The 26,940-nt window shown below is 43.4% G+C and overlaps 1 protein-coding gene across 1 annotated transcript; it reads left to right on the top strand.

Annotated features, from left to right (window-relative positions):
* Positions 1-8,666: 8,666 nt before the first annotated feature.
* Positions 8,667-25,995, top strand: LOC311137840 (ephrin type-A receptor 2-like). The gene is made up of 15 exons (XM_084172441.1): positions 8,667-8,808; positions 9,850-9,917; positions 10,889-11,528; positions 15,895-16,050; positions 16,324-16,784; positions 16,931-17,108; positions 17,226-17,328; positions 19,818-19,873; positions 21,064-21,189; positions 21,305-21,490; positions 23,402-23,673; positions 23,918-24,067; positions 24,401-24,594; positions 24,708-24,863; positions 25,201-25,995. The coding sequence occupies exons 1-15, from the start codon at positions 8,724-8,726 to the stop codon at positions 25,319-25,321; spliced, it is 2,952 nt and encodes a 983-aa protein (XP_084028567.1). The 5' UTR covers positions 8,667-8,723; the 3' UTR covers positions 25,322-25,995.
* The last annotated feature ends 945 nt before the right edge of the window (positions 25,996-26,940 follow it).

Here is a 26,940-nt window from a genome sequence, read left to right as displayed (position 1 = left end):
ATCAGAGCGCTTGAATAAATTATGCGTTTCACAGATATGTGACCATCCCAAATAGCCCGTAGATTTCACCAGAAGCGTAATTGTTCAGTCTGTTACATTGGGATCCTGCATAAATCATTAGGTTGGATGCAAGTGCGTTTTTATTTGTGTTCCTCTAGATTTTTATGAACATTTCACAAGAAAAATAAGAGTGCGGTTGTTCACTTGAAACTACACATAAAAAGTGATGGCTGAGTGTTTGGAGTTTGGAATGGAAAAAGATCACCAAAGCCACTGCGTGCGGCTGAACTGACATAGTCTTGCTAACGCCAGCCTCACTGACAGTCAACATAACATGCTTTCGGTATTTGAATGTGAAAGAGGTTAATATAATTCATATCATATGCTACAATAGTAGTTAATTATTCAATTACACTATTTACAAATCAAACAAATCATGACATGTTGACCCTCTAATCTATGTATTTAATTTCTTTCTCTGTTGGCATCATTCCTGTAAATCCCAGCTGAGTTGACACCACAGGAGGCTGGTGAAAGGAGGACAGCTCATAAGACATGATGGAATGGAGTGAATGGAATGGTATCAAACACATGGAAACGATGTGTTTGATACCATTCCATTTAATCAATTCCAGCCATTACTATGAGCCCGTCCTCCCCAATTAAGGTGCCACCAGCTGCCTGTGGTTGACACCTCTGGCCCTTGTCTTCTGGGCTCCCCATCTCTCCAACTCCTACACATGACTGCCCTCTACTGGTGTACTACAGTTATTTTTAATATCCAACTGAGCTACTGTACTTTGTAGAGTACTACTCTACCCCACCCCACCCCAAAAATGAGATATTTGGTTTCGTATCCTGACACATTTCTTCGTACTGCATCAGCTGATCAGCTGTCTCATGCCATCACTCAGTGCCTATGGAACCAAGAGCAGGTGGAACCAAGAGCTCCTTTAGCCTCACAGCCAACTGATTGTTCAGACCACAATGTGTGTTACCTTATGTGCCTGGGTCGTTACTTTTTTCAATACTTGCCATCTTCACCACATGACAAATTTAGACTGTAGTCATCTTATATCAACCTCCCTGCACTAATTTGCAACTACCAGACTAGATAATGCAATTTTCCCTGAAAGCGCCACATTGACTTTCAACTACACAAAGGCTACTTGACAGATGTGCCTTAAAACACTACATTAAACCCTGCCAACACACACACCACACACAGACACACACACACACACACACACAGCTTTAGGTCCAGTGGCCATACCCCGGAGCCCTCCCAAGTAGCCTTCCACTGTGAAATGTAAACAAAAAACAGGACAGTGCTTCCTGAGTACGTGTGTGTGTGTGTGTGTGTGTGTGTGTGTGTGTGTGTGTCTGAATGGGACAATGCAGAGTCTGCTAGCCCAGCTGTCCCTGCCATAACCCAAGACTTGAGAGGCAGAGCAAGCTGGAGGGCCACTGTATTCTATCACCTCCTCCCCCCAGGCCTTCTACCCAGCCCCTTCCTTCCCTTTCTTCAGACTTCAGGGCAGACGTCGTCAAGCTGAGCACACAAACAAACGCATATGAATGTGTGCTCTCATCTTCATTAGGCCCCCTCGGCCAACACACATTACATTTACTACAGCTCTTTACCGAATTACATTTCACTTTCATTTGTGCTCTGGCTCCACCTCTACATCCCGTACCAGAAGAGGATTAGCCAGATCTGGGGGCGGGGCTAAACCTAAAAACACAAACTGCTACTCATCTTTACATGGGGGTGGCTGTTGGAATGTACTGATACAAAGGATAAGTGCAAGATAAGAAATATATGTCTCATTCAATTTGTTATAAACTTTCTTTGTAAAGTGAACGCTGTGAAATGTATTTACAGTTTTTGTAAGATCTCAAATAAAACAATTGCCTCTTGAATTACTTAAAAACTCTCTCATTCTTCATTTATTTAATCATTGCATATGTATTTGGCACCACACTACATTTGACCAAGGAGGGGATTTCAACATGTTACCCTGGACTGACTCTTAAACTTGATAACCATCATCACTGTGTCTTTCCTAAACACACTGTGTTTTGTCTAAACAGTTCCATCAACTCATTCTAGAAGTCTTTCATTCTGCTATCCACCAATCAGCCCTGAAAGGTAATATACTGCAGTGATGCAGATGCTGGCAGTGATTATGATTGTTCAAAGCATGAAGTCATAGTCAAACATCTCCCTTGTGTGAGTAATGGTTTGTGTGTTTCAACTGCATGCTCACATTTCCTGCACCCATGGAGTGAAAACATGTCTGAACAGGCTCTTTCCTTTGTTTCTGAACACTACCCTTAAAAAAAGTCCCTTTTAAAACATACACAGACGCCGCCCAAATTCCACTTGTGAGAGGTGCTGAAAATACTTGGGTTTCAGTGTGATAAACTTAAGAGGACATTGTAAGACAAACAAAGCTCCTCTCATTCTTAAAGAATACATGGGGTCCTTATTGACATGTACACAACACCACTCTATACTATAGATGGAAATCTAGATGTACTTAGCCAATGACCAAGCCCCCATTTGTTTTACTGGAGCAAGTGACTTGTGAAGAAGACTTTCTGTTAACTAGTCCTTTATACTACCAATCTACACACAAAGGTGTGTAGTTTGGTCCTTCAGCTTTCCCCCAAACACACACAATTTGTGTTAAGGATTCTTTAAGTGATTAACAATGACTGATAGAGGATTCAGCAACCAGAACAAACTCAATAGAAATCACTGACAGAGGCGGTGGCTTAAATTTAACGTTTCATCAAACTGGCAAAGGTTCATCATTGACTAACTATGTGTCTGGGTGCTCTAACCGTGAGAACTGTGCAAAACAGTAGGCACATTTCACATGGGCATTACACAAAAACTCCCCGGCCTTCACAATAGTGCTCCACCTCTCTGTTTACTCAAAGCACGAGAGGTGCAAGAAAGGCTGTGGGTCTGGGTGTGGGAGAGCCTGAATGACAGGGCGTTGATGCTGCCGCTGTTCGCTGACCCTCGAAATAATGCAGGCCCAGCCCCCAGTGTGAAGTACTTTAGTGTTGGCAGATCCCAAAGTAGCAGGGAACCAGCAGAGAGGTGGGGTGGGATGTGTACCATCTGGGGGTGGAGATGATTCAACACTCCTCTCAAGCATAACGCTTGCTCCATAGGAGGATTAAGAAGGCTTTATTATAATTTAAATACAATTTACATTTTCACAAATAACACACTGTTACAAACAACAGATATAACACACATATTGACAAAAACAAAAACATAATATATACAAAAGTAAATAAGAGAAAATCTAATCTATAATAATGAGAAATACTCTGACAGTCTGAAAAGATAGATTGGTTCAGTCATCTACCATAGTCAAATCAAATCAAATCAAATGTTATTGGTCACATACACATGTTTAGCAGATGTTATTGCGGGTGTAGCTAAATGCTTGTGTTTCTAGCTCCAACAATGCAGTATATCTAACAATTCACAACAATACACACAATACACACAACCTAAAAGTAAAATAATGGAATTAAGAAATATATAAATATTAGGACGAGTAATGTCGGAGTGACAGACTAAAATATAGTAGAATAGAATACAGTATATATATGTATACATACAGTGGGGAAAAAAAGTATTTAGTCAGCCACCAATTGTGCAAGTTCTCCCACTTAAAAAGATGAGAGAGGCCTGTAATTTTCATCATAGGTACACGTCAACTAGAAAATCACATTGTAGGATTTTTAATGAATTTATTTGCAAATTATGGTGGAAAATAAGTATTTGGTCAACAACAAAAGTTTCTCAATACTTTGTTATATACCCTTTGTTGGCAATGACACAGGTCAAACGTTTTCTGTAAGTCTTCACAAGGTTTTCACACACTGTTGCTGGTATTTTGGTCCATTCCTCCATGCAGATCTCCTCTAGAGCAGTGATGTTTTGGGGCTGTCTCTGGGCAACACGGACTTTCAACTCCCTCCAAAGATTTTCTATGCGGTTGAGATCTGGAGACTGGCTAGGCCACTCCAGGACCTTGAAATGCTTCTTACGAAGCCACTCCTTCGTTGCCCGGGCGGTGTGTTTGGGATCATTGTCATGCTGAAAGACCCAGCCACGTTTCATCTTCAATGCCCTTGCTGATGGAAGGAGGTTTTCACTCAAAATCTCACGATACATGGCCCCATTCATTCTTTCCTTTACACGGATCAGTCGTCCTGGTCCCTTTGCAGAAAAACAGCCCCAAAGCATGATGTTTCCACCCCCATGCTTCACAGTAGGTATGGTGTTCTTTGGATGCAACTCAGCATTCTTTGTCCTCCAAACACGACGAGTTTAGTTTTTACCAAAAAGTTCTATTTTGGTTTCATCTGACCATATGACATTCTCCCAATCCTCTTCTGGATCATCCAAATGCACTCTAGCAAACTTCAGACGGGCCTGGACATGTACTGGCTTAAGCAGGGGGACACATCTGGCACTGCAGGATTTGAGACCCTGGCGGCGTAGTGTGTTACTGATGGTAGGCTTTGTTACTTTGGTCCCAGCTCTCTGCAGGTCATTCACTAGGTCCCCCCGTGTGGTTCTGGGATTTTTGCTCACCGTTCTTGTGATCATTTTGACCCCACGGGGTGAGATCTTGCGTGGAGCCCCAGATCGAGGGAGATTATCAGTGGTCTTGTATGTCTTCCATTTCCTAATAATTGCTCCCACAGTTGATTTCTTCAAACCAAGCTGCTTATCTATTGCAGATTCAGTCTTCCCAGCCTGGTGCAGGTCTACAATTTTGTTTCTGGTGTCCTTTGACAGCTCTTTGGTCTTGGCCATAGTGGAGTTTGGAGTGTGACAGTTTGAGGTTGTGGACAGGTGTCTTTTATACTGATAACAAGTTCAAACAGGTGCCATTAATACAGGTAACGAGTGGAGGACAGAGGAGCCTCTTAAAGATGAAGTTACAGGTCTGTGAGAGCCAGAAATCTTGCTTGTTTGTAGGTGACCAAATACTTTTTTTCCACCATAATTTGCAAATAAATTCATTAAAAATCCTACAATGTGATTTTCTGGATTTGTTTTCTCAATTTGTCTGTCATAGTTGACGTGTACCTATGATGAAAATTACAGGCCTCTCTCATCTTTTTAAGTGGGAGAACTTGCACAATTGGTGGCTGACTAAATACTTTTTTTCCCCACTGTATATACATATGAGATGATGCACAACATCACAATCTGTTGTTTGTTGGTCCTAAAGTATTGCTTAAATGTATTTATTGAAATATTTCTGGTTTGCTCAGATAAACTCTGAATCTAAATGTTAATTTTCCTATTTCTCTTTGCTGCTGGGGTAAGACATAGATGGTGGGGATCTTATTCCTAGTGGTCCTCTGTAGCTCAATTGGTAGAGCGTGGCGCTTGTAACGCCAGGGTAATGGGTTCGATCCCCGGGACCACCCATACGTAAAAATGTATGCACACATGACTGTAAGTCGCTTTGGATAAAAGCGTCTGCTAAATGGCATATTATTATAGTGTTGACTGAATGTCTGTCTCTTACCAATTGAATCCGGTTGTAAATGGAGTTTGGCCTTTTTTAATGGTGTACATTGTTAAATAAAGTGAGCATGTTTTTTTCAATGACCTTGTCGATCGCTGACCACCCAAGAACATTGTCCATGACTACAACAGAAGAATCATATCTCCAGCTTAGAACAATCCTTGCTGCTTTGTTCTGTGCGATCTGCAGCCTCATTGTCTCACTTTCTGATGCTTTCCCCCAGACCACAGAACAGTACAGTAGTTCACTTGACTCCAAATTGATGCTTGGGTTGTTTGCCTTAGAATCTTTCCCAATAGATACTCAGCTATCCTTCTGACTATGCACGTAGCCTTAATCATTTTTGGTGCGTTGTGGCAGAGAGTGAATAATGTTAGAAATGCATTCTGGTGTAATGACTGACAGTCTGCATTCTTCAAGCACGGTCCAAAAGGCACCATTACAGTGCATGCGGAAAGTATTCAGACCCCTTCCCTTTTTCCACATTTTGTTACGTTACAGCCTTATTCTAAAATTGATTAAATAAATACAAATCCTCATCAATCTACACACAATACCCCATAATGACAAAGCAAAACCACATTTGTAGATTTCTTTGCAAATGTATGAAACATAAAAAACATAAATACCTTATTTACGTAAGTATTCAGACCCTTTGCTATGAGACTCGAAATTGAGCTCAGGTGCATTCTGTTTCCATTGATCATCCTTGAGATGTTTCTACAACTTGATTGGAGTTCACCTGTGGTAAATGCAATTAATTGGGCATTATTTGGAAAGGCACACACCTGTCTGTATAAGGTCCCACAGTTGACAGTGCATGTCAGAGCAAAAACCAAGCCATGAGGTCGAAGGAATTGTCCGTAGAGCTCCGAGACAGGATTGTGTCGAGGCACAGATCTGGGGAAGGGTAGAAAAACATTTCTGCAGCATTGAAGGTCCCCAAGAACACAGTGGCCTCCATCATTCTTAAATGGAAGAAGTTTGGAACCACCAAGACTCTTCCTAGAGCTGGCCGCCCGGCCAAACTGAGCAATCGGGGGAGAAGGGCCTTGGTCAGGGAGGTGACCAAGAACCCGATGGTCACTCTGATAGAGCTCCAGAGTTCCTCTGTGGAGATGGGAGAACCTTCCAGAAGGACAACCATCTCTGCAGCACTCTACCAATCAGGCCTTTATGGTAGACTGGTCAGACAGAAGAAACTCCTCAGTAAAACGCACATGACAGCCCGCTTGGAGTTTGCCAAAAGGCACCTAAAGGACTCTCAGACCATGAGAAACAAGATTCTCTGGTCTGATGAAACCAAGACTGAACTCTTTGGCCTGAATGCCAAGCGTCATGTCTGGAGGAAACCAGGCACCATCCCTACGGTGAAGCATGGTGGTGGTAGCATCATGCTGTGGGGATGTTTTTCAGCGGCAGGGTCTGGGAGACTAGTGAGGATCGAGGGAAAGATGAATGGAGCAAAGTACAGAGAGATCCTTGATGAAAACCTGCTCCAGAGCACTCAGGACCTCAGACTGGGGCGAAGGTTCACCTTCCAACAGGATAACGACCCTAAGCACACAGCCAAGACAACGAAGGAGTGGCTTCGGGGCAAGTCTCTGAATGTCCTTGAGTGGCCCAGCCAGAGCATGGACTTGAACCCAATCTAACATCTCTGGAGAGACCTGCAAATAGCTGTGCAGCGATGCTCCCCATCCAACCTGACAGAGCTTGAGAGGATCTGCAGAGAAGAATGGGAGAAACTCCCCAAATACAGGTGTGCCAAGTTTGTAGTGTAATACCGAAGAAGACTCAAGGCTGTAATCGCTGCCAAAGGTGCTTCAACAAAGTACTGAGTAAAGGGTCTGAATACTTATGTAAATGTGATATTACCGTTTTTTTTTTTTTATACATTTGCAAAATAATCTAAAAACCTGTTTTTGCTTTGTCATTATAGGGTATTGTGTGTAGATTGATGAAGGAAAAAAACGATTTAATCAATTTCAGAATAAGGCTGTAATGTAACAAAATGTGGAAAAATCAAGGGGTCTGAATACTTTCCGAATGCACTGTATAGTCCAATGCACACTTAACTTGTTAATCAATTTTTAACCAACAACGTTCCTTCCGTCTGTTGTATGATTAATGTCAATGTATGGTAACATAAGTCAAGACAATTTCTGTCTTCTTCAGTTGATTTTTCTGTGTCTTTTTGAGGATGGCTGTCTATGTTTGGATCTCAGCTCAAGGGGATCTCCTGTCCAAGTACACACTGCTCCACAAAGAGGACTTGACTCTGAAATTCCTTCAGATGAGAGTTGCTAGGTGATGCCATTGTTCATGCCTTTTTTGTGTCCCCATATTCATACCAAAATTCTGAGGTTCTTTGTGAAGACCATCTCATTAGTAGTCATATATTCATACCAGCCCACCCCTCCACTTGACCCCTCCCTTTCCTAGCGTGGGAAAGACCCGTTTTAAATAAGATGGATTGTGGAAGATGCTTCCAGCTACTTGTGAGACTGTCCAACAAGATAAGGACTCCAGCTTGCTCATTTTTCAGAATCCTAACACCTCAAGATGACCAGAAGTAAAAACCACTGGTTTCTTCACTCTCATTTTCTCTCTTACCGAAGTAGTACTAGTAGTAGGTGAGAAGACAAAATGTCACGTTATAAATCATATTATTACTAATGATAAGGATATAAGAATATAATACAGATATAATCAATATTCAATCAACTATTCTGGGGCAGGGGACTAGATATGTGTGTGTGTAGCTCAGTTGGTAGAGCATGGCGCTTGCAACGCCAGGGTTGTGGGTTCGTTTCCCATGGGGGCCCAGTATGAAAAAATGTATGCACTCACTAACTGTAAGTCGCTCTGGATAAGAGCGTCTGCTAAATGACAAAAAATAAATAAAATAAATAATATACATCCGCACTGCACAGGTAGAATAGTCTTATGACTTGACCCTATCCCTACCGCATACCATATATGGATTGGTCCCACATTCCAAAGGCGGAGCTCATCGTGCCACCTGTTTCTCAATGGAACTTTCGGCTGAAAGGAAGGGCAGTTGACACCGGTAGTGCTCACAGAAGTTCGGAGATATTACGAGATCAGCTCAGAGAGGAATTCCTGTCAAAAATTACAAAAATGGATTCCCGTCGTGTTAGTTTTTATTCTTTGTTTTTGTATGTATTTATTAACCATGTATTTATTACTCTTCAAGCGAAAGAACGTAAGTACTCTTATTTTTCGTTTTAAAATGCGATTGTAAAGAGCTGTGCTTTGTGTTTTATGAGTTGGGGGATTTGTCTGTGACATGGCATTCTTGAAGTTCTTGTAATATTCTTGCAAAATTGTCTATATTACAGTGTTAATACAGTCTTATTTTTTCTTTCTTTTTTACAGTCTTTTTCCTCCGATATTTGTATTTCCTGTTCAATGTATAGTTATGATAACTAACTTGTCAAAATGGGGAAAGACCCCTCATACAATTCCATGGGCTTGTTCATGTACTGTTCAGTTTCTTTCTTGATGAATATGATTGTAAATTGTCAACAACAACAAAAATAATTTGCCTAACTTAAAGAAAAGAAAGACAGTAAATTGTAGGCTAGCTTTGCTACTTCAAACATGCAGTAATGATACTTCTCGGTATCCTTAATTTATACAACTAGGTAATGTTGGTATTTGATCATGATTAAAGGAAGGAATATTACTTCACATGGTTATAAGTTATTAGAAGCTTTTAGTTTCAATATTGGAGTGGACAGGGTCTTGTACTGAAGTGAGAAGGGATGGGAGTGTAGTCTGTGTCTGACTTGCATGGGTTCTTAGGGATGTTCCCAACAATTTTCACTCCCTTTATCATGCTATTTAACTTCCCACACGTTTCTCAGCCTTCTTCATGCAAACACGGGGGTAGAAGGACATGGTAATTCATAGTTTATTTAAATGGACATTGCTTATTTGATCAGATTTGTCATGCCAGGGCATGTCCTCTTCAAAGCCGTGGATGGCATGATATTGGACCTATTCTGTGAAACTAGTTCTGGCTATTTCTAGCAGGCTACTGTAATAATTGTTGGCTCAGAGAAACAAAGTAACGTTGATAATCCAGTTTACTTATAGAGTAGTATTACTTGTTCATCGCTTATTACACATGTTCAATTTCTTATAACACATAAGACCAAATGCCTAATATTTTCTAATGAAACGGCTCCTCATATGAATTAAGAATGTTTACTAATAGTGCTCTATAATTATCTCTCTGTAGAGGTGCTGCTGGATATGAAAGCTTCAGGAGGCGAGTTGGGATGGTTGACCTGGCCATATGAAGAAGGGGTGAGTAGTTACCATACCATGTAGTGAGAAAATATAAGGATTGTAGTAGTCTAACCAGATGGATGGTCTACACATGATACACCAGATGGTGTGAAACGTAGGCTAGATGTCCCACAATGGAGATTCCAAGCCACATTTTAAAGTTGCAGATTTTTAAAAGGTCACGTGCTTTCCAGACGAATAGCATGCAAGACATTCTCTCTGCTCTCATTCCTTCAGAACAGTTTTCTGGGAAAGATGGAATGACTGGCAGCTCGCAAAGTTTTGGCAAAGCTAGCCTACACTGGTTTTAGAGCAACCCTTTCATAATACAACTATGAATGTCATAAAAATGTCAGCGTAAGAGCTGCATCTGAATTTACAGGACAAAAGTACATTTTCTAACTGAAAATAGCCAACAGGTTGTTATCATTCCAACACTATTCCACAAAAACCTTTTGTTGTTGTTGTAGTGATATACATTTGGGAGGTTCTTGTCAGTCAAAGTAGAACATAAGACTGAGGGAGGGAGAAAGAAAGAGAGACGGGTTGGAGGGGGAGAGAGGCATCCCTCTATCTATAGTTGTGTGGTTGACTGTCTAAAAAAAGCAACAGGACGTGGTCAGCGTCAGTGCGCTGACTGCTTTTCTTTTGTGACCGTGAAGTTTACAGATCTTCCAATTCATTCTCTATGTATTGGGTAGGATTCCCCCCTATTTTATGATGTTTTGTCTATTCTCACCAAACTTCCTCAAACTTATGAAACACATTTAAATTTGACTTTGGAGTGGATGTTTTAATAATGCACTTGTCCTTGTCTTTGATTTTTAATAATGCATTTGTCCTTGTCTTTGATATATATATAGGTGACGAGAACATAATCCCCTTAATCTTACTCTCATTCTCTTAAAACCCTCTCTCTCCTTCCTTCACTTGTTGTGTCTTGCCCTGTACATTGTGTAAACTAAACCTCTGTTCTCTCTCTGTTTCAGTGGGAGATAGTCCAGACAGTGGTGAATGGCTCCCTCCTCTACACTTACAGTGTGTGTAACATCGACGCGGGTGAGCAGGACAACTGGCTGCGAACCACCTTCATCCAGGGGCGCCCAGGGACCACCCGCGTCTCTGTGGAGCTCCACTTCGTCGTGCGGGACTGCAACACCTTCGACGGCGCCTCGCTCGCCTGTAAAGAGACCTTCAACCTGCACATGTTCGAGGCCGATGCCGACGTGGGCACCAGCTTCCATAAGGGCCAGTTCCGCAAAGTGGCCACCATCGCGCCGGATGAAATCACACGGGGCCGCGGTGCGCTGAAGGTAAACGTGGAGACACGGACAGTGGGCCCTCTATCCAAGAAGGGCTTCTACCTGGCCTTCCAGGACATGGGAGCGTGTGTGGCACTGCTCTCGGTGAGGGTGTACTATAAGACGTGTCCGTCCACCGTGCAGAGCCTGGCCGCCTTTCCAGAGACGGTGGCAGATGCCCTGAGGGAGGTGGAGGGAACATGTGTGGAGAACGCTGTGAGCCAGGCCACCCCACGCATCTACTGCACCGCTGAGGGAGAGTGGGTGGTTCCTGTGGGACAGTGCCAATGCCGCGCAGGCTATGAAGCTGTCGGAGACTCCTGCCAAGGTAAGACTACAGCCAGGCTTCACATAATGCATCTTCCTGCACATCCCAACCCCCTACCTGTTGGAATGTTGGGTGTTAGTTTTCAACAGCAGCTGTATTTACAGAAGCGCAAGGCCTAACCACCACCCTGGCTGGGTTTGAGAAATGACTGCACACAGTGCACAGGAATGTTAATTGTGATTTCAAACACCTCACAGACATGAATGTTAATTGTGATTTCATACACCTCACAGACATGAATGTTAATTGTGATTTCAAACACCTCACAGACATGAATGTTAATTGTGATTTCAAACATCTCACAAACAAAAATAAAAAGCAGTGCATTTTTCTGGCGAACTAGGTCAGGTGTAGAAGGATTTACAGGAATGAATGTAGAGAAAACAGTGAAAGGTATTTGGACATGTTTTTCTTTGTTTTGACAGCAATAATACCGGCAGAGGTTTAGGATTGTCACACTATTTCCAAACATAATATTCGAGAGGGACTGTGTGTGGGAGAATGTGGCAGAGGTACAAGGCATAAGGGACGTTTGGGGAAGTTTTGACTGCTGTAAAGAGCACTCGTGGTCATGAATCATCCTACCTGTTAGTGTTGGCCAACATCTTCTTTCCACTGTGTTTGTCTCTAAGGACTTAGAGTGCTCTTTAGGGTGGGGTGAGGAGGATACTGTTTTATGGACAAGGAAAAATGTAAGAGGGAAATCTGTTATAGACAATAGGGGCATGAGGCTTAAAAGGTTGTCGTTTAAGGAGGAATGTTGGGAGGGAGGAACATTACATGACTGTATGCTCAGTGAACTGTGGGGATTTCTGAAAGGAATTCGTTTGCCCTCACGTCTCCTCCCGTACTGATTGGCTAAGGAGAGCTGTGTGACTTGATGTGCCGACTGAAGAGTACCTTAGCAGTGTGTTTTCTCCACACAGCTATTTGTGTAGCCATGGCTGCGGCGAACCACAGATTACAGGAACTGTGCTGTCACGCCCATCTCAGTCAGGAACTTTATACTGAGTCAGTCTTTGGTTTAGGACGGGACAAGAGGCTCCCTTGTTGAAGCCAGAGATCCTGGTCACATTGGGTGGTATAACTACTTGGATTGTATCCCTTTGACTCCCTATTACAGTAGAATATAGGCCAATAGGCTAGGTAACCAGGTTAACTCATAGATCTATGGATTTCACATGACTGGGCAGGAGCGCAGTCATGGGTGGGCCTGGGAGGGCAATGGCCCACCCACTTGGAGACAATAAAAGGCCACTCTAAAATGTGCCGTTTTTTCGCCCAAACAATGCCACAGATGTCTCAAGTTTTGAGGGAGCTTGCAATTGGCATGCTGACTGCAGGAATGTCCACCAGAGCTTTTGGTAGATAATTTAATGTTCATTTCTCTACCATAAGCCGCCTCCAACGTCATTTTAGAGAATTTGGCAGTACGTCCAACCAGCCTCACAACCGCAGACCACGTGTAACCACGCCAGCCCAGGACCTCTACATCCGGCTTCTTCACCTGCAGGATCGTCTGAGACCAGCTGATGAAACTGAGGAGTATTTCTGTCTGTAATAAACTCATTCTGATTGGCTGGGCCTGGCTCCCCAGTGGGTGGGTCTGGCTCCCAAGTGGGTGGGCCTATGCCCTCCCAGGCCCACCCATTGGCCAAATTCGGCCCACAGGCCGCCAGTTGGGGAACCCTGTCATAGATTGTCATGTTGTTACCTTACTACAATAAAAATACGTTTACATTTATTTTAACATTGAGAAAGTATTCCACCATAACATAGCTCCAAGCCTGAGGAAGAGTACCTCAAAGGGTCTGATAGTTCCAAGCGAAGGGGGAAGGCCAAGCTCAGGAATGTTCCATGTCCAGGACAATTGGCATAAGCATCTGTCAATGCTGCTGTGAATTGCATCACAAGAGACATGTCAAACAGAAGATGTATAAAAAAAATACATTATTGCTGCAATTTCAATGTTGTTTGAGTTGCTTTGTGTATCACCACATTTGCTTGAGATGATTTTACTGCAACACTGCTCACTGCATCCAAGTTTCTTGACATAGGCATTTCAAAGAGCTGTCAGTCAAGGCGAGCTCATGAATATAAGCTCCCCGCCCACTCAGCCTGTCTAGTCAAACTTCCTAGTAGTTAGCCATGAGAGAAAAAAATAAATAATTCTCAAACATTTTAGCATTTCGACCCCCAAAAAATATTGTGGGTGATATTTTAGTAATTCAAACGACCATTTTACATGGGAATCAGAATTACTATTTGGGACCTTTTAAATTTTTTATTTTTTTAAACGAGGACAAAGGCAGAAAAGACCCAAACAGGTTGACATGACAAACTTGTTCAGTTCATTATTATACTGATTTCTGACACTGAGTCATATCCTACTTCTCTGTGTAGTCAAGCAGAAACACGTTCCTGTCAATGGCAAGGGATTTATGGGATATCACTAAAGGTCCAGAGAATATCTGCTGGGAACGAGGAATTAAAGGGGAATATTGGGCCAGGCTGACTCAAATAAGATGGTTGTCTGTGACTCAGTGTGAAGTCATGAGGGAGGGGAGTTGGTGGTTAGTGGACAGTTGACGGGCGCATGAGAGGTTGGTTAGTTAGATGCGTGGAACCGCCAGGTACTTAGTTAATTTAGTCAAGAGGCTTAGTGTGGAGTAAGAGGGCAGCTTTTCGCGAATGATATGCCCTGCTTCACTCCTCTTTGCTCTTTCATCCGGTCATTAACACACGCAATGAGCTCCCTAATCCTTGTTCCCACTCATTAGAACAATGGGCCGACACAGAGATCAAAACACAGATTAAATGAACAGATGCATTACTGCCACCACCACTCCATTCATTCATAAAGAGCACCGCCGTGTCGAAAGGGACCGACCAGGACAATGTGAGGCATTATTTCAGTCCAAGGTCCCACTTTCAGTCAAAAAATTTTTTATTTCCTTAGTTTGTAAGAATATTAAAAAATATATATCTTACCGATTCATCAATAACAAACAACCACATTAATGTGTAATATTTGTCAAATAATTTTTTTGTCTTCTAAAGTTTCACTCACTGAAATTCAAACATTCTCAGGGTGATCTTGAAAGATTGCTGTCATGTCACTGATATATGCAGTGCACATGCCACCATTTTAGGGCTCTAATGACTAAATGCAACATATTTTATGGAACCACTCAGTCCAATCCCAATCACAATAGATGAAAAGGGGTGGGGGTGCTTTGATATGTGGCAGGAGTCCTGCTGCTCGTTCTCCAGATGAAACAGGCTGGCCTCCTTTTTTTATGCGTGAGGAGCCTTATACACCCCCACACTCCCAGAGTGATTCCCCAGAGTGAACTTCTGTTGGTACTTTAGACCCTAACCCATCCCCCATCCATCCATCCATCCATCCATCCATCCATCTATTCTTCTCAATCCCCCCTACTCAAACTCAAAACTCATCTCCATTGTTCTATTGTGGGGCTGGTTGTAACGCAGAGGTCCTTCTGCCATGGTGGTTAAGTCACCGGCAGATCCCTCTTGTCCATCACAGGTCACCCTCTTCACTATCGAGGCCTGATGAAAGACTGATCCCCTGGGGAGACATTAGAACAAAGGGCGAGAGAGAGGAGATCGCTTCTTAAAGTAAACAGTCTTCATTCCCATCGATCCTCCTTTAAAAGATGGTATTGATTTAGGCTCCTTCAACACGGTCGGTCAACAACATCTCCCCTCTAGCAGTTCTACTTCCTCCAGACTTCCACTCCCCTTGCTCCATCCTTGCGCGTTGTCATTTGCCACCAGAGGAAGGGAGGAAGGAAGGAAGCAAAGTTTCAGACTTGCAATCCTTGCATCCTGGTTTATGTCCAATACAAACACACACACACACACACACTAACCCCACAAGTTCCGGAATGGAAGGTACATTTTTTCTTTATATCCTACAGGTCAATTGAATATCCTCAGCAGTAACCATGTTGGTATTTCCGTTAGGCTCCTCAAACAATAGCCACATCAGCATTCACAGTGCTGATTTTAGAGTTCAAAAGGGAAAGGTTGTACAGAGGGATCATCTGCTGTGTTGAGTGTTTCCATGGCATCCGGTTGACTGTCAGTGCAACTTGAGAATGGAACTTGAGGCGAAAAGGACAAGTGGAGGCAAATCATCCGGAAAATCCCATTCCATTCTGTTTAAATACAAAGCCTCAGTGATTACAGTTTAACCACAGCCTGAGTTTCCTGACAAGCCCCAGGGGACTGACAGAGATAATGTTTTAATGTATTGTAACTCAATCACACACTCTTTCCCTAGTGTACGTGTGAATACTAATAATACTATAACTAATAAGCATCTTCCTGTTTCTTTCAGCGTGTATGCCAGGCTCCTTTAAAGACTCTGTGTCCAGTGAGTCCTGTGAGGTTTGTCCTGAGAATACTGAGCCATCCACAGCCGGCGCCCTCCTGTGTCCATGTATGGAGGGATTCTACCGCTCCCCATCAGACCCTCTTATGTCAGCCTGCTCTGGTAAGAACCATGGCCAGATAGTCGGCTACAGCCAGGCCTATCACTAACAAAGGGTTAGCCAATTCTACAGCCATTCCTTATTTTATCATGTGTCCTCATAGGCTATACTCATAGGCTATACTCATAGACTATACTCATAGGCTATACTCATAGGCTATACTGTCTTTATGTCATCATCATTGTTGATAGAGGGATCTGAGCATTGTTCATCTGGTGTATTAACATTTGGAATGTCTCATAATAACTCTGTCTACTTTCTGCCTCCTCCTTTAGCCCTGCCCAGCGCCCCTCGTGACCTGGCCTCCACCACTCTGTCAGTGGAGGGCAGGCTGCAGCTGTCCTGGAGCCCCCCACTGGTGACAGGAGGCCGCCGGGACATCTGCTACAGCGTGGTGTGTGAGCGCTGTGCCGGGGCCCTGTGCGTGCCCTGTGGGGAGAAGGTCCGCTTCGATCCCGGCCCCATGGATCTCCAGGATCCTGTGGTAACTGTCAGCGAGCTGGAGCCCCACCTCAACTACACGTTCACTGTAGAGGCCCGCAGCGGAGTGTCCCAGTACAGCAGGCAGAGAGCCAGCAGCACCATCACCACCGCTCTGCACTTCACTGATCCCCCCAAGGTGACGTCCATCCGTCTGGACGAGCGGAGCCCCACCAGCCTGTCTCTGTCCTGGGCTCTGTCCCGCCGAGCACCATACCATATCAGCCACCGCTACGAACTCATGTACCGCAGGAAGGTAAGACAGACAACAACACCACCCTCTCTCTTCTATCTCTCCATGTCAGTCCCACATTAAACACAACATATATATAATAGTATTAGTATATCTCTATAGTGAACCCCCTCTCAGTGCTCCTCTCTCTCTCTCTCTGTCCTGTGCAGGAGGACGACAGTGAGCGTGATGTCACTACATACACAGTCCTGGTTCTGGAGAAGAGTACGGTGCAGATCAGTGACCTCTCCCCTGACACGGCCTACGTGTTCAGAGTCCAGGCTCTCAGCCCTGAGGGAAACCCAGGGGGATACAGCATGAAGCATGAGTTCAAGACCTTGCCCATTGGTAAGTGTGGCCCTAGAAACTGGAGACACCACACTATGTTTGTCTCTAATATCCAGGCAAGACGTTTTAAAATGTGAGTGTATTGTGATCTAACTGTGTTGTCTGGTTGTGTTTCAGCAGAGTCTCAGGTCCAGAACAACTCCACAGTGGTTATGGGAGCTGTAGTAGGAGGAGGAATCATGTTGCTCGTCGTTGTAGTCATTCTACTGCTGCACAAACGGTTAGAACACACTGATCCTATCATATCCCTCTGTCCTAAGATGTAGTTCACATTTGGTATTTCATTACATTTCCATTTTAGTCATTTAGCAGACGCTCTTATCCAGAGCGACTTACAGTTAGTGCATTCATCTTAAGATAACTAGGTGGGACAACCACATACTGTATCTCAGTCATAGTAAGTAAAGGTTTTCTTAATAAAGTAGCTATCAGCAAAGTCAGTGCTAGTAAGGGGGGGAAAGGTCAAGCGCGAGTGTTCATAGACAAAATGCAATTTTTTGTATTTTTTATATTAGTATTTTTTTATATTTGTTTATATTTTTGTGTGTGTGTGGGGGGGGGGGGGGGGGGGGGGGGGGTGCTGTGGGTTTATTACGGGTGGGTCACAGGCCCGAGCTGATTGAGATTGTAATGCCATGTCATCTCTAAGAGGGTTTTATCAGTAACAGCCAGAGTAGCTGTTAAAACCTGTAACTGCAGCTGACAGGGTCTGTGGTGAAGATGATGCTGGCCTTACTGATACGGCAGCCTGCCTGTGATCAAGTGGGTTTTAAAAGCATCATGAACACTGTTCAACCCAGAGAGGGCACCAAAAAAAAGGGAATCTACGTGTCTCTAGCAAAACTGGTCTAGTCACCACAGGAAACAGGTTTATGGGTCTCCATGCTATTTAGTTAAAGTAACTGCCCAGTGTTTCCAGATTTCTATAAAATACTTACTTAGGGAAATAGTTTTCCTTCCAATAGTTTTAAAATTAAGTATGTTAAAAAGCAGCTCTGTGTTGGAATGGTGTGGGTGTACCCCAACAACAGAATGTTGTGGACGTATACCAGTCATTAAAAATATTAATGCAAGTTGTCTGGACCTATGGCAGTCTCTATGGGGGTGCCACAGGGTTCAATTCTTGGGCCGACTCTTTTCTCTGTGTATATCAATGATGTTGCTCTTGCTGCTGGTGACTCTCAGATCCACCTCTACGCAGACGACACCATTTTGTATACATCTGGCCCTTCATTGGACACTGTGTTAACAAACCTCCAAACGAGCTTCAATGCCATACAACACTCCTTCCGTAGCCTCCAACTACTCTTAAACACAAGTAAAACTAAATGCATGCTCTTCAATCGAACGCTGCTGGCACCCGCCCACCCGACTAGAATCACTACTCTCGACGGGTCTGACCTAGAGTATGTGGACAACTACAAATACCTAGGTGTCTGGTTAGACTGTAAACTCCTTCCAGACTCACATTAAGCATCTCCAATCCAAAGTTAAATCTAGAATCGGCTTCCGATTTCGCATCAAAGCCTCCTTCACTCATGCTGCCAAACATGCCCTTGTAAAATTGACTATCCTACCGATCCTTGACTTTGGCGATGTCAATTACAAAATAGCCTCCAACACTCTACTCAGCAAATTGGATGTAGTCTATCACAGTGCCATCCGTTTTGTCACCAAAGCCCCATATACTACCCACCACTGTGACCTGTACGCTCTTGTTGGCTGGTCCTCACTACATATTCGTCGCCAAACCCACTGGCTCCAGGCCATCTATAAATCACTGCTAGGCAAATCCCCGCCTTATCTTAGCTCATTGGTCACCATAGCAACACCAACCCGTAGTATGCGCTCCAGCAGGTATATCTCACTGGTCATCCCCAAAGCCAACACCTCCTTTGGCCGCCATTCCTTCCAGATCTCTGCTGCCAATGACTGGAACGAACTGCAAAAATCTCTGAAGCTGGAGACTCTTATCTCCCTCACTAACTTTAAGCATCAGTTGTCAGAGCACCTTACCGATCACTGTAATTAGCCCACCCAACTACCTCATCCCCATATTGTTATTTATTTAGCTCATTTGCACCCCAGTATCTCTATTTGCACATCATCTCTTGCACATCTATCATTCCAGTGTTAATACTAATTGTAATTATTTTGCACTATGGCCTATTTATTGCCTTACCTCCATAACATGCTACATTTGCACACACTATATATATTTTCTGTTGTATTTTTGACTTTATGTTTTGTTTTACCCCATATGTAACTCTGTGTTGTTGTTTTTATCGCACTGCTTTGCTTTATCTTGGCCAGGTCGCAGTTGTAAATGAGAACTTGTTCTCAACTGGCTTACCTGGTTAAATAAAGGTTAAATAAATAAATAAAAAAAGACCGCTGATTGGCCAGCTCATCCTCCTCAGGGAGATGACATCATGTTCTATGAGGAAATAGCAAGCATTTTTTAAACAATCTGTTTGAGATACAGGTTTAAGGTGTGGTTTTTGACGTTTTTTCTTCTCCAATTTATGCTTTGGCCACAAATACGAGTATAGGACGAGTCAACAACATTATCTGGATATGAGTTAACAGAATATTAACTTTTAAAAGTTAGATTTTCACTGTGCAGTTTAATGATGCCTTACATAATAAGAATGTCTTAACATTGCATTTTGTCTGGCCAATCCTAATAGTGACTGTGCTTCCTAACAGGAGAATGAACTACCGTCATAGACAGGGATCAGAGGACCCCTACTTCTCCAGCACAGGTAGGAATCACAGCATCCAAGAAATACACTACATGACCAAAAGTATGTGGACACCTGCTCGTCGAACATCTCATTCCAAAATCATGGGCATTAGTATGGAGTTGGTCCCACTTTGCTGCTATAACAGCCTCCGTTCTTCTGGGAAGGCTTTCCACTAGATGTTGGAACATTGATGCAGGAACTTGCTTCCATTCAGCCACAAGAGCATTATTGAGGTCGGGCACTGATGTTGAGCGATTAGGCCTGGCTCGCGGTCTGCGTTCCAATTCATCCCAAAGGTATTAGATGAGATTGAGGTCAGGGCTTTGTGCAGGCCAGTCAAGTTCTTCCACACGATCTCGACAAACCATTTCTGTATGGACCTCGCTCTGTGCACAGGGGCATTGTCATGCTGAAACAGGAAAGGGCCTTTCCCAAACTGTTGCCACAAAGTTGGAAGCACAGACTCGTCTAGAATGTCATTGTATGCTGTAGCGTTAAGATTTCCCTTCACTGGAACTAAGGGGCCTAGCCTGAATCATGAAAAACAGCCCCAGGCCATTATTCCTCCTCCACCAAACTTTACAGTTGGCACTATGCAGTAGGGCAGGTAGCGTTCTCCTGGCATCCGCCAAACGCAGATTCATCCGTCGGACTGCCAGATGATCCATCACTCCAGAGAACGAGTTTCCACAGCTCCAGAGTCCAATGGCGACGAGCTTTACACCACTCCAGCCAACGCTTGGCATTGCGCATGGTGATCTTAGGCTTGTAGCTCCCGGCTAACAGTTATTTTGCTGACATTGCTCCCACAGGCAGTTTGGAACTTGGTAGCGAGTGATGCAACCGAGGACAGACGATTTTTACGCGCTTCAGCACTCGGCCATCCCATTCTGTGAGCTTGTGTGGCTGAGCCGTTGTTGCTCCTAGACGTTTCCACTTCACAATAACAGCACTTACAGTTGACCGGGGCAGCTCTAGCAGGGGAGAAATTTGACGAACTGACTTGTCTATGGAGATTGCATGGCTGTGTGCTTGATTTTATGCACCTGTCAGCTGAAATAGCCAAATCCACTAATTTGAAGTGGTGTCCACATACTTTTTTATATATAGTGTATGTCCCTCTATTACAACAGCGATGTGCCTTACCAAAGAGATTATCTCCCATCTTCAATTTCCTCCTTGACTAATTGTCTTTCACACTTCCTCAGATCAACTGAAGCCCCTGAAGACCTACATTGACCCGCACATGTACGAAGACCCCAACACGGCTATCCTGAAGTTTGCCAGCGAGATTCATCCCAGTCTTGTCACTAAGCAAAAAGTCATCGGAGCAGGTAAATGTCAAACCAGTTTACAGTAATATTTAGAACAAATCTCTCTGATCCCCTCCCCCAAGAAGAATGTTGCTATATTAATATGATTCTCTCTGTGTGTGTTTCTGTTTCACAGGAGAGTTTGGGGAAGTGTACCGTGGTGTGATGAAGGCTCCAAGGAGAGGAGAGGTAGCGGTGGCCATCAAGACATTGAAGCCAGGCTACACAGAGAAGCAGAAGCAGGATTTCCTGAGTGAAGCTAGCATCATGGGCCAGTTTTCCCACCAGAACATAATCCGCCTGGAGGGAGTCATCACCAAGTGTGAGTTCCTGCTCTCAGACAGTCTGCGTCCCAAATGGCACCCTATTCCCAATGTAGTGCACTACTTTTGACCCGAGACCTATTGTCAAAAGTAGTGCACTAAAGGGAATATGATGCCATTTGGAACGTAGCGCTGAGTGACTACTGATTGATCCTCTACTGATTCACTGAATAGAAATGTACAGTGGGGAAAAAAGTATTTAGTCAGCCACCAATTGTGCAAGTTCTCCCACTTAAAAAGATGAGAGAGGCCTGTAATTTTCATCATAGGTACACGTCAACTATGACAGACAAATTGAGATTTTTTTTCTCCAGAAAATCACATTGTAGGATTTTTTATGAATTTATTTGCAAATTATGGTGGAAAATAAGTATTTGGTCACCTACAAACAAGCAAGATTTCTGGCTCTCACAGACCTGTAACTTCTTCTTTAAGAGGCTCCTCTGTCCTCCACTCGTTACCTGTATTAATGGCACCTGTTTGAACTTGTTATCAGTATAAAAGACACCTGTCCACAACCTCAAACAGTCACACTCCAAACTCCACTATGGCCAAGACCAAAGAGCTGTCAAAGGACACCAGAAACAAAATTGTAGACCTGCACCAGGCTGGGAAGACTGAATCTGCAAAAGGTAAGCAGCTTGGTTTGAAGAAATCAACTGTGGGAGCAATTATTAGGAAATGGAAGACATACAAGACCACTGATAATCTCCCTCGATCTGGGGCTCCACGCAAGATCTCACCCCGTGGGGTCAAAATGATCACAAGAACGGTGAGCAAAAATCCCAGAACCACACGGGGGGACCTAGTGAATGACCTGCAGAGAGCTGGGACCAAAGTAACAAAGCCTACCATCAGTAACACACTACGCCGCCAGGGACTCAAATCCTGCAGTGCCAGACGTGTCCCCCTGCTTAAGCCAGTACATGTTCAGGCCCGTCTGAAGTTTGCTAGAGTGCATTTGGATGATCCAGAAGAGGATTGGGAGAATATCATATGGTCAGATGAAACCAAAATATAACTTTTTGGTAAAAACTAAACTCGTCGTGTTTGGAGGACAAAGAATGCTGAGTTGCATCCAAAGAACACCATGCCTACTGTGAAGCATGGGGGTGGAAACATCATGCTTTGGGGCTGTTTTTCTGCAAAGGGACCAGGACGACTGATCCGTGTAAAGGAAAGAATGAATGGGGCCATGTATCGTGAGATTTTGAGTGAAAACCTCCTTCCATCAGCAAGGGCATTGAAGATGAAACGTGGCTGGGTCTTTCAGCATGACAATGATCCCAAACACACCGCCCGGGCAATGAAGGAGTGACTTCGTAAGAAGCATTTCAAGGTCCTGGAGTGGCCTAGCCAGTCTCCAGATCTCAACCCCATAGAAAATCTTTGGAGGGAGTTGAAAGTCCGTGTTGCCCAGCGACAGCCCCAAAACATCACTGCTCTAGAGGAGATCTGCATGGAGGAATGGGCCAAAATACCAGCAACAGTGTGTGAAAACCTTGTGAAGACTAACAGAAAACATTTGACCTGTGTCATTGCCAACAAAGGGTATATAACAAAGTATTGAGAAACTTTTGTTATTGACCAAATACTTATTTTCCACCATAATTTGCAAATAAATTCATTAAAAATCCTACAATGTGATTTTCTGGATTTTCTTTTCTCATTTTGTCTGTCATAGTTGACGTGTACATATGATGAAAATTACAGGCCTCTCTCATCTTTTTAAGTGGGAGAACTTGCACAATTGGTGGCTGACTAAATACTTTTCCCCCCACTGTATTAGTTATTATGAAGTTATTTGCCTTATCTAGTAACATCCCCTATTTCCCATCTCTACCATACTGTGCCTCTTTTGTTGACATGAAGTACTAAATTTGTCCCTTTTTATCTTTTTCTTCAAGCAGTCAAACATGCCATGATTGTGACAGAATACATGGAGAATGGAGCGCTTGACAACTATCTAAAGGACCGTGATGGGGAGATGTCATCGTACCAGCTGGTGGGCATGCTGCGTGGCATCGCGGCCGGCATGAAGTACCTTTCTGACATGAGCTATGTGCACCGAGACCTGGCTGCCCGCAACGTTCTGGTCAACAGCAATCTGGACTGCAAGGTGTCTGACTTCGGCCTGTCCCGCGTTCTGGAGGACGATCCTGAGGGCACCTACACCACCAGCGTGAGTCAAACATCCATAGTACTGATATTAATGTATGGGAACAGTGGGGTATTACAATCTACCATGTGCTATGCACTTAATAGCCTTCCCATGTATTTACTTTTAATTGGGTACAAATGATTGATGTTGTTGACAGACCCTCACTCAGCCTCCTAAACCTTTACATTAGTAATAGCCATGCCTCTAGTGAATACATTCCCTTCAGTCTCATTCTTATGATTTGTTCTTGTTGCCGTTCCTTCAGGGAGGGAAGATCCCCATCCGCTGGACCGCCCCAGAGGCTATCGCGTACAGGAAGTTCACCTCGGCCAGCGACGTGTGGAGCTTCGGTATAGTCATGTGGGAAGTCATGGCTTTCGGAGAACGACCCTACTGGGACATGAGCAACCATGAGGTATGCCCTACACTTAATCCGTCACATTTCCTTCACTCCCTTCTCTGTTTTATGGAAATAACAGAGTGCTGTAGGTCTGGATAAACACAAGGGCTCTGTGATGCATCATCTCTGGGTATTTATCCTGGGTGGAGTGTTTAAAACAACCCACTAAGGGCCTCTAAGTCAAAATAGTTCCCACAGTCCTCTTCACATAAAACTGTTAGTGCCCACATGCATTAACACAAAACATATTCTTACAGTCTGTTGGCTTAGGGTCCTTAAGAATACAGTGGGCTGGATCATAAACACCAGATCTGTGAGAACACAGTCTAAACCCCTCTTCTTCCTCAGGTGATGAAGGCCATTAACGAGGCCTTCCGGCTGCCTGCACCCATGGACTGTCCATCCACCGTTTACCAGCTGATGCTGCAGTGTTGGCTGCAGGACCGCTCCAAACGACCTCGCTTCCCAGACATCGTCAACATCCTGGACAAACTGCTCCGGAGCCCAGAGTCTCTGAAAACCATTGCTGACTTTGATCCCCGGTAAGATGTGAATTAATGAAGCTGATCTCCCCTGGACTTGACAGTTGATATTTTTCACATACTTTGAATATAACGTTTACTTACCAATCTATTTCCCCGTTTTTTCTACACAGTGTGTCCATCCGCCTTCCCAGCACCAGTGGCTGTGACGGCTCCCCCTTCAGGTCTGTGCCGGAATGGCTGGAGTCCATCAAGATGAGCCAGTACACTGAGAGCTTTGCCTGCGCTGGAATCACAACCATGGAGCAGGTGCTGGCCATGAGGCATGAGTAAGTACTACACACATGTACAGTAACAATGCACCATCCTCACCACATTACATGGGCTTAGTAGGGACACTGCCATGTTTGAACATACAGTAAGAGTATTCAGATCTTTGTTAAGCATTTGTTGTCCGGTATGCCACACTCTCATATATGGAATGCTACACTCTCATTCACGGAATGCTGCACTCATCCACTGCCCCACCCTAAATAGCACCACTGGCTGTATCATGTCCAAGTAGGAAGTTGCAAATACAATCATATTTTATCTTCGTGCTACCTATTGGTTTGAATGTGAAACATTTTCCTAACAGCTCCTGTCTCTATCTTTCGTCTCTCTCAGGGACATCAGGAACATTGGCGTGCGGTTACCAGGTCACATGAAGAGAATCGCCTACAGCATCGTTGGACTTAAAGACCAGACCAGCTCTCTCAGTGTTTGCAGTACAGTGTTTGCAGTGTGAGACCCCCAACCTGAGATTCCCCAGAATAGGACTGAACTGGCCACCTCAATTCACAAGTTGGGTTGAACATGTACTAATAATGGCTGAGCTACGCTACTTTAGACTGGTCAGTGGCATGACTGAAGAGGACCTTGCCTGCCAGCCACTCAGAAAAGACTGACATGTAAAACGTTGAAGTACTCCATGACAAGAGACACAGAGATGTGGTTAAAGGAGAGGTAATGCATCATATATAAATAACTTTTTATATGATCAAGTATGGAAATATAATGGCAGATAGGAAACTACAGCCTTTGGAGGTGGAGGAAGCTGTATGAGACCTGAGAAGGAGGACGGCTCCACTTTGTAGTTATTTCTCAACTGGAAGTCTGAAAAACAAAAGACATTCAAGCTAAGGCACTCCAGGACTGCGTCTACCTCCTCAAGCACTCACTTATTCCTCTAGTCACTTCTGGACTTTTGTTTTATAAAGATTTGAGGCTTTGACATAACAGATGGATAGATGAGAATGCCAGTCTACTCAAATGACAGGTTTATTGGTCTTCTGAATTATTCCGGTCAGGGCAAGAGATCAAATACTTTGTATCTTTCTTTTTGATTTTGTAGATTCCATCCTGTCTGCATTCCACCTCATACTTTTCTCTCATACATTTTGAAATAGTATTTTACTTTAGTTTACAGTTCGCCTCCATCTACTCTTAGTGGTTCTTCCATTATTATTTAATATTTATTTAATATTTATTGTATTTGTTTAATTAAAAAGACACTGATCTGGCACGTTTGTAAAAAAAATATTTTTTAGTTTCAATAAAATCAGTGTTGCCTTGTAACTGAATCACTTGTCTGAATTCAATCAGCTAGCAGAAAATAATATCTACTACTGTATAATACATTGTAGTTACATTATTTATACACTGGATTCTCAATATAGCTCACTAATATATCTACTGCTGTACATATCATTCTAAGTATATATTTTTGGTGTAAATACACACAGATTGCATTTGGAATACCAATACAATGTTATTTGGGTTAACTGGATTCGTTCTGCTATTCATGATTTCTTGTTTCTGATGATTATTTGTGTACTGTTTGACTTTTTGTAGCATTGTTAAGGAGCTAGTAACAAGCATTTCGGCACATGAAACATTTTGATTTGATAAAAAAATACAGGCAAGAATAAAGAACGTTTGATTGAAATACATTTTTTTATTGGGATTTCCTTGACACCCACCCTCCAGTTGGCAATAAGTCAGCTTCGACGTCAATTAGTGACTACCGTTGCCGTCTGGAATGGCCCATCTCCACTCTAGTGTTACTGAGCCCCTGCTAAATTAATTCTCCCTACATCTAGGGCTCAATATTAATTCCTCTTCAATTAATAATTCACTTCAAATTTTGAGTAGGACAGTAATTACAGAACGTCTCTAAATTTTATATTGACACATTTATCTATACTGAAGAAAAATAAAACGCAACATGTAGTGTTGGTCCCATGTTTCAAGAGCTGAAATAAAAGATCCCAGAAATTTTCCAGACGCACAAAAAAATGATTTCACATTTTGTGCACAAATTTGTTGACATCCCTGTTAGTGAGCATTTCTCCTTTGTCAAGATAA

Source organism: Coregonus lavaretus (assembly GCF_964263955.1).
Source record: "Coregonus lavaretus genome assembly, chromosome: 12".
Lineage (NCBI taxonomy): Eukaryota > Metazoa > Chordata > Actinopteri > Salmoniformes > Salmonidae > Coregonus > Coregonus lavaretus.
Note: the sequence above shows the minus strand (reverse complement) of the source record. Positions and strands in the feature narration are given on the sequence as shown.

Coding starts and splice junctions, on each gene's coding strand:
- LOC311137840 (XM_084172441.1), top strand. CDS start 8,724: ATGGATTCCCGTCGTGTTAGTTTTTATTCTTTGTTTTTGTATGTATTT. Junction 17,109..17,225: donor GTTCAAGACCTTGCCCATTG/GTAAGTGTGGCC, acceptor GTTGTGTTTCAG/CAGAGTCTCAGGTCCAGAAC. Junction 23,674..23,917: donor AGGGCACCTACACCACCAGC/GTGAGTCAAACA, acceptor CCGTTCCTTCAG/GGAGGGAAGATCCCCATCCG.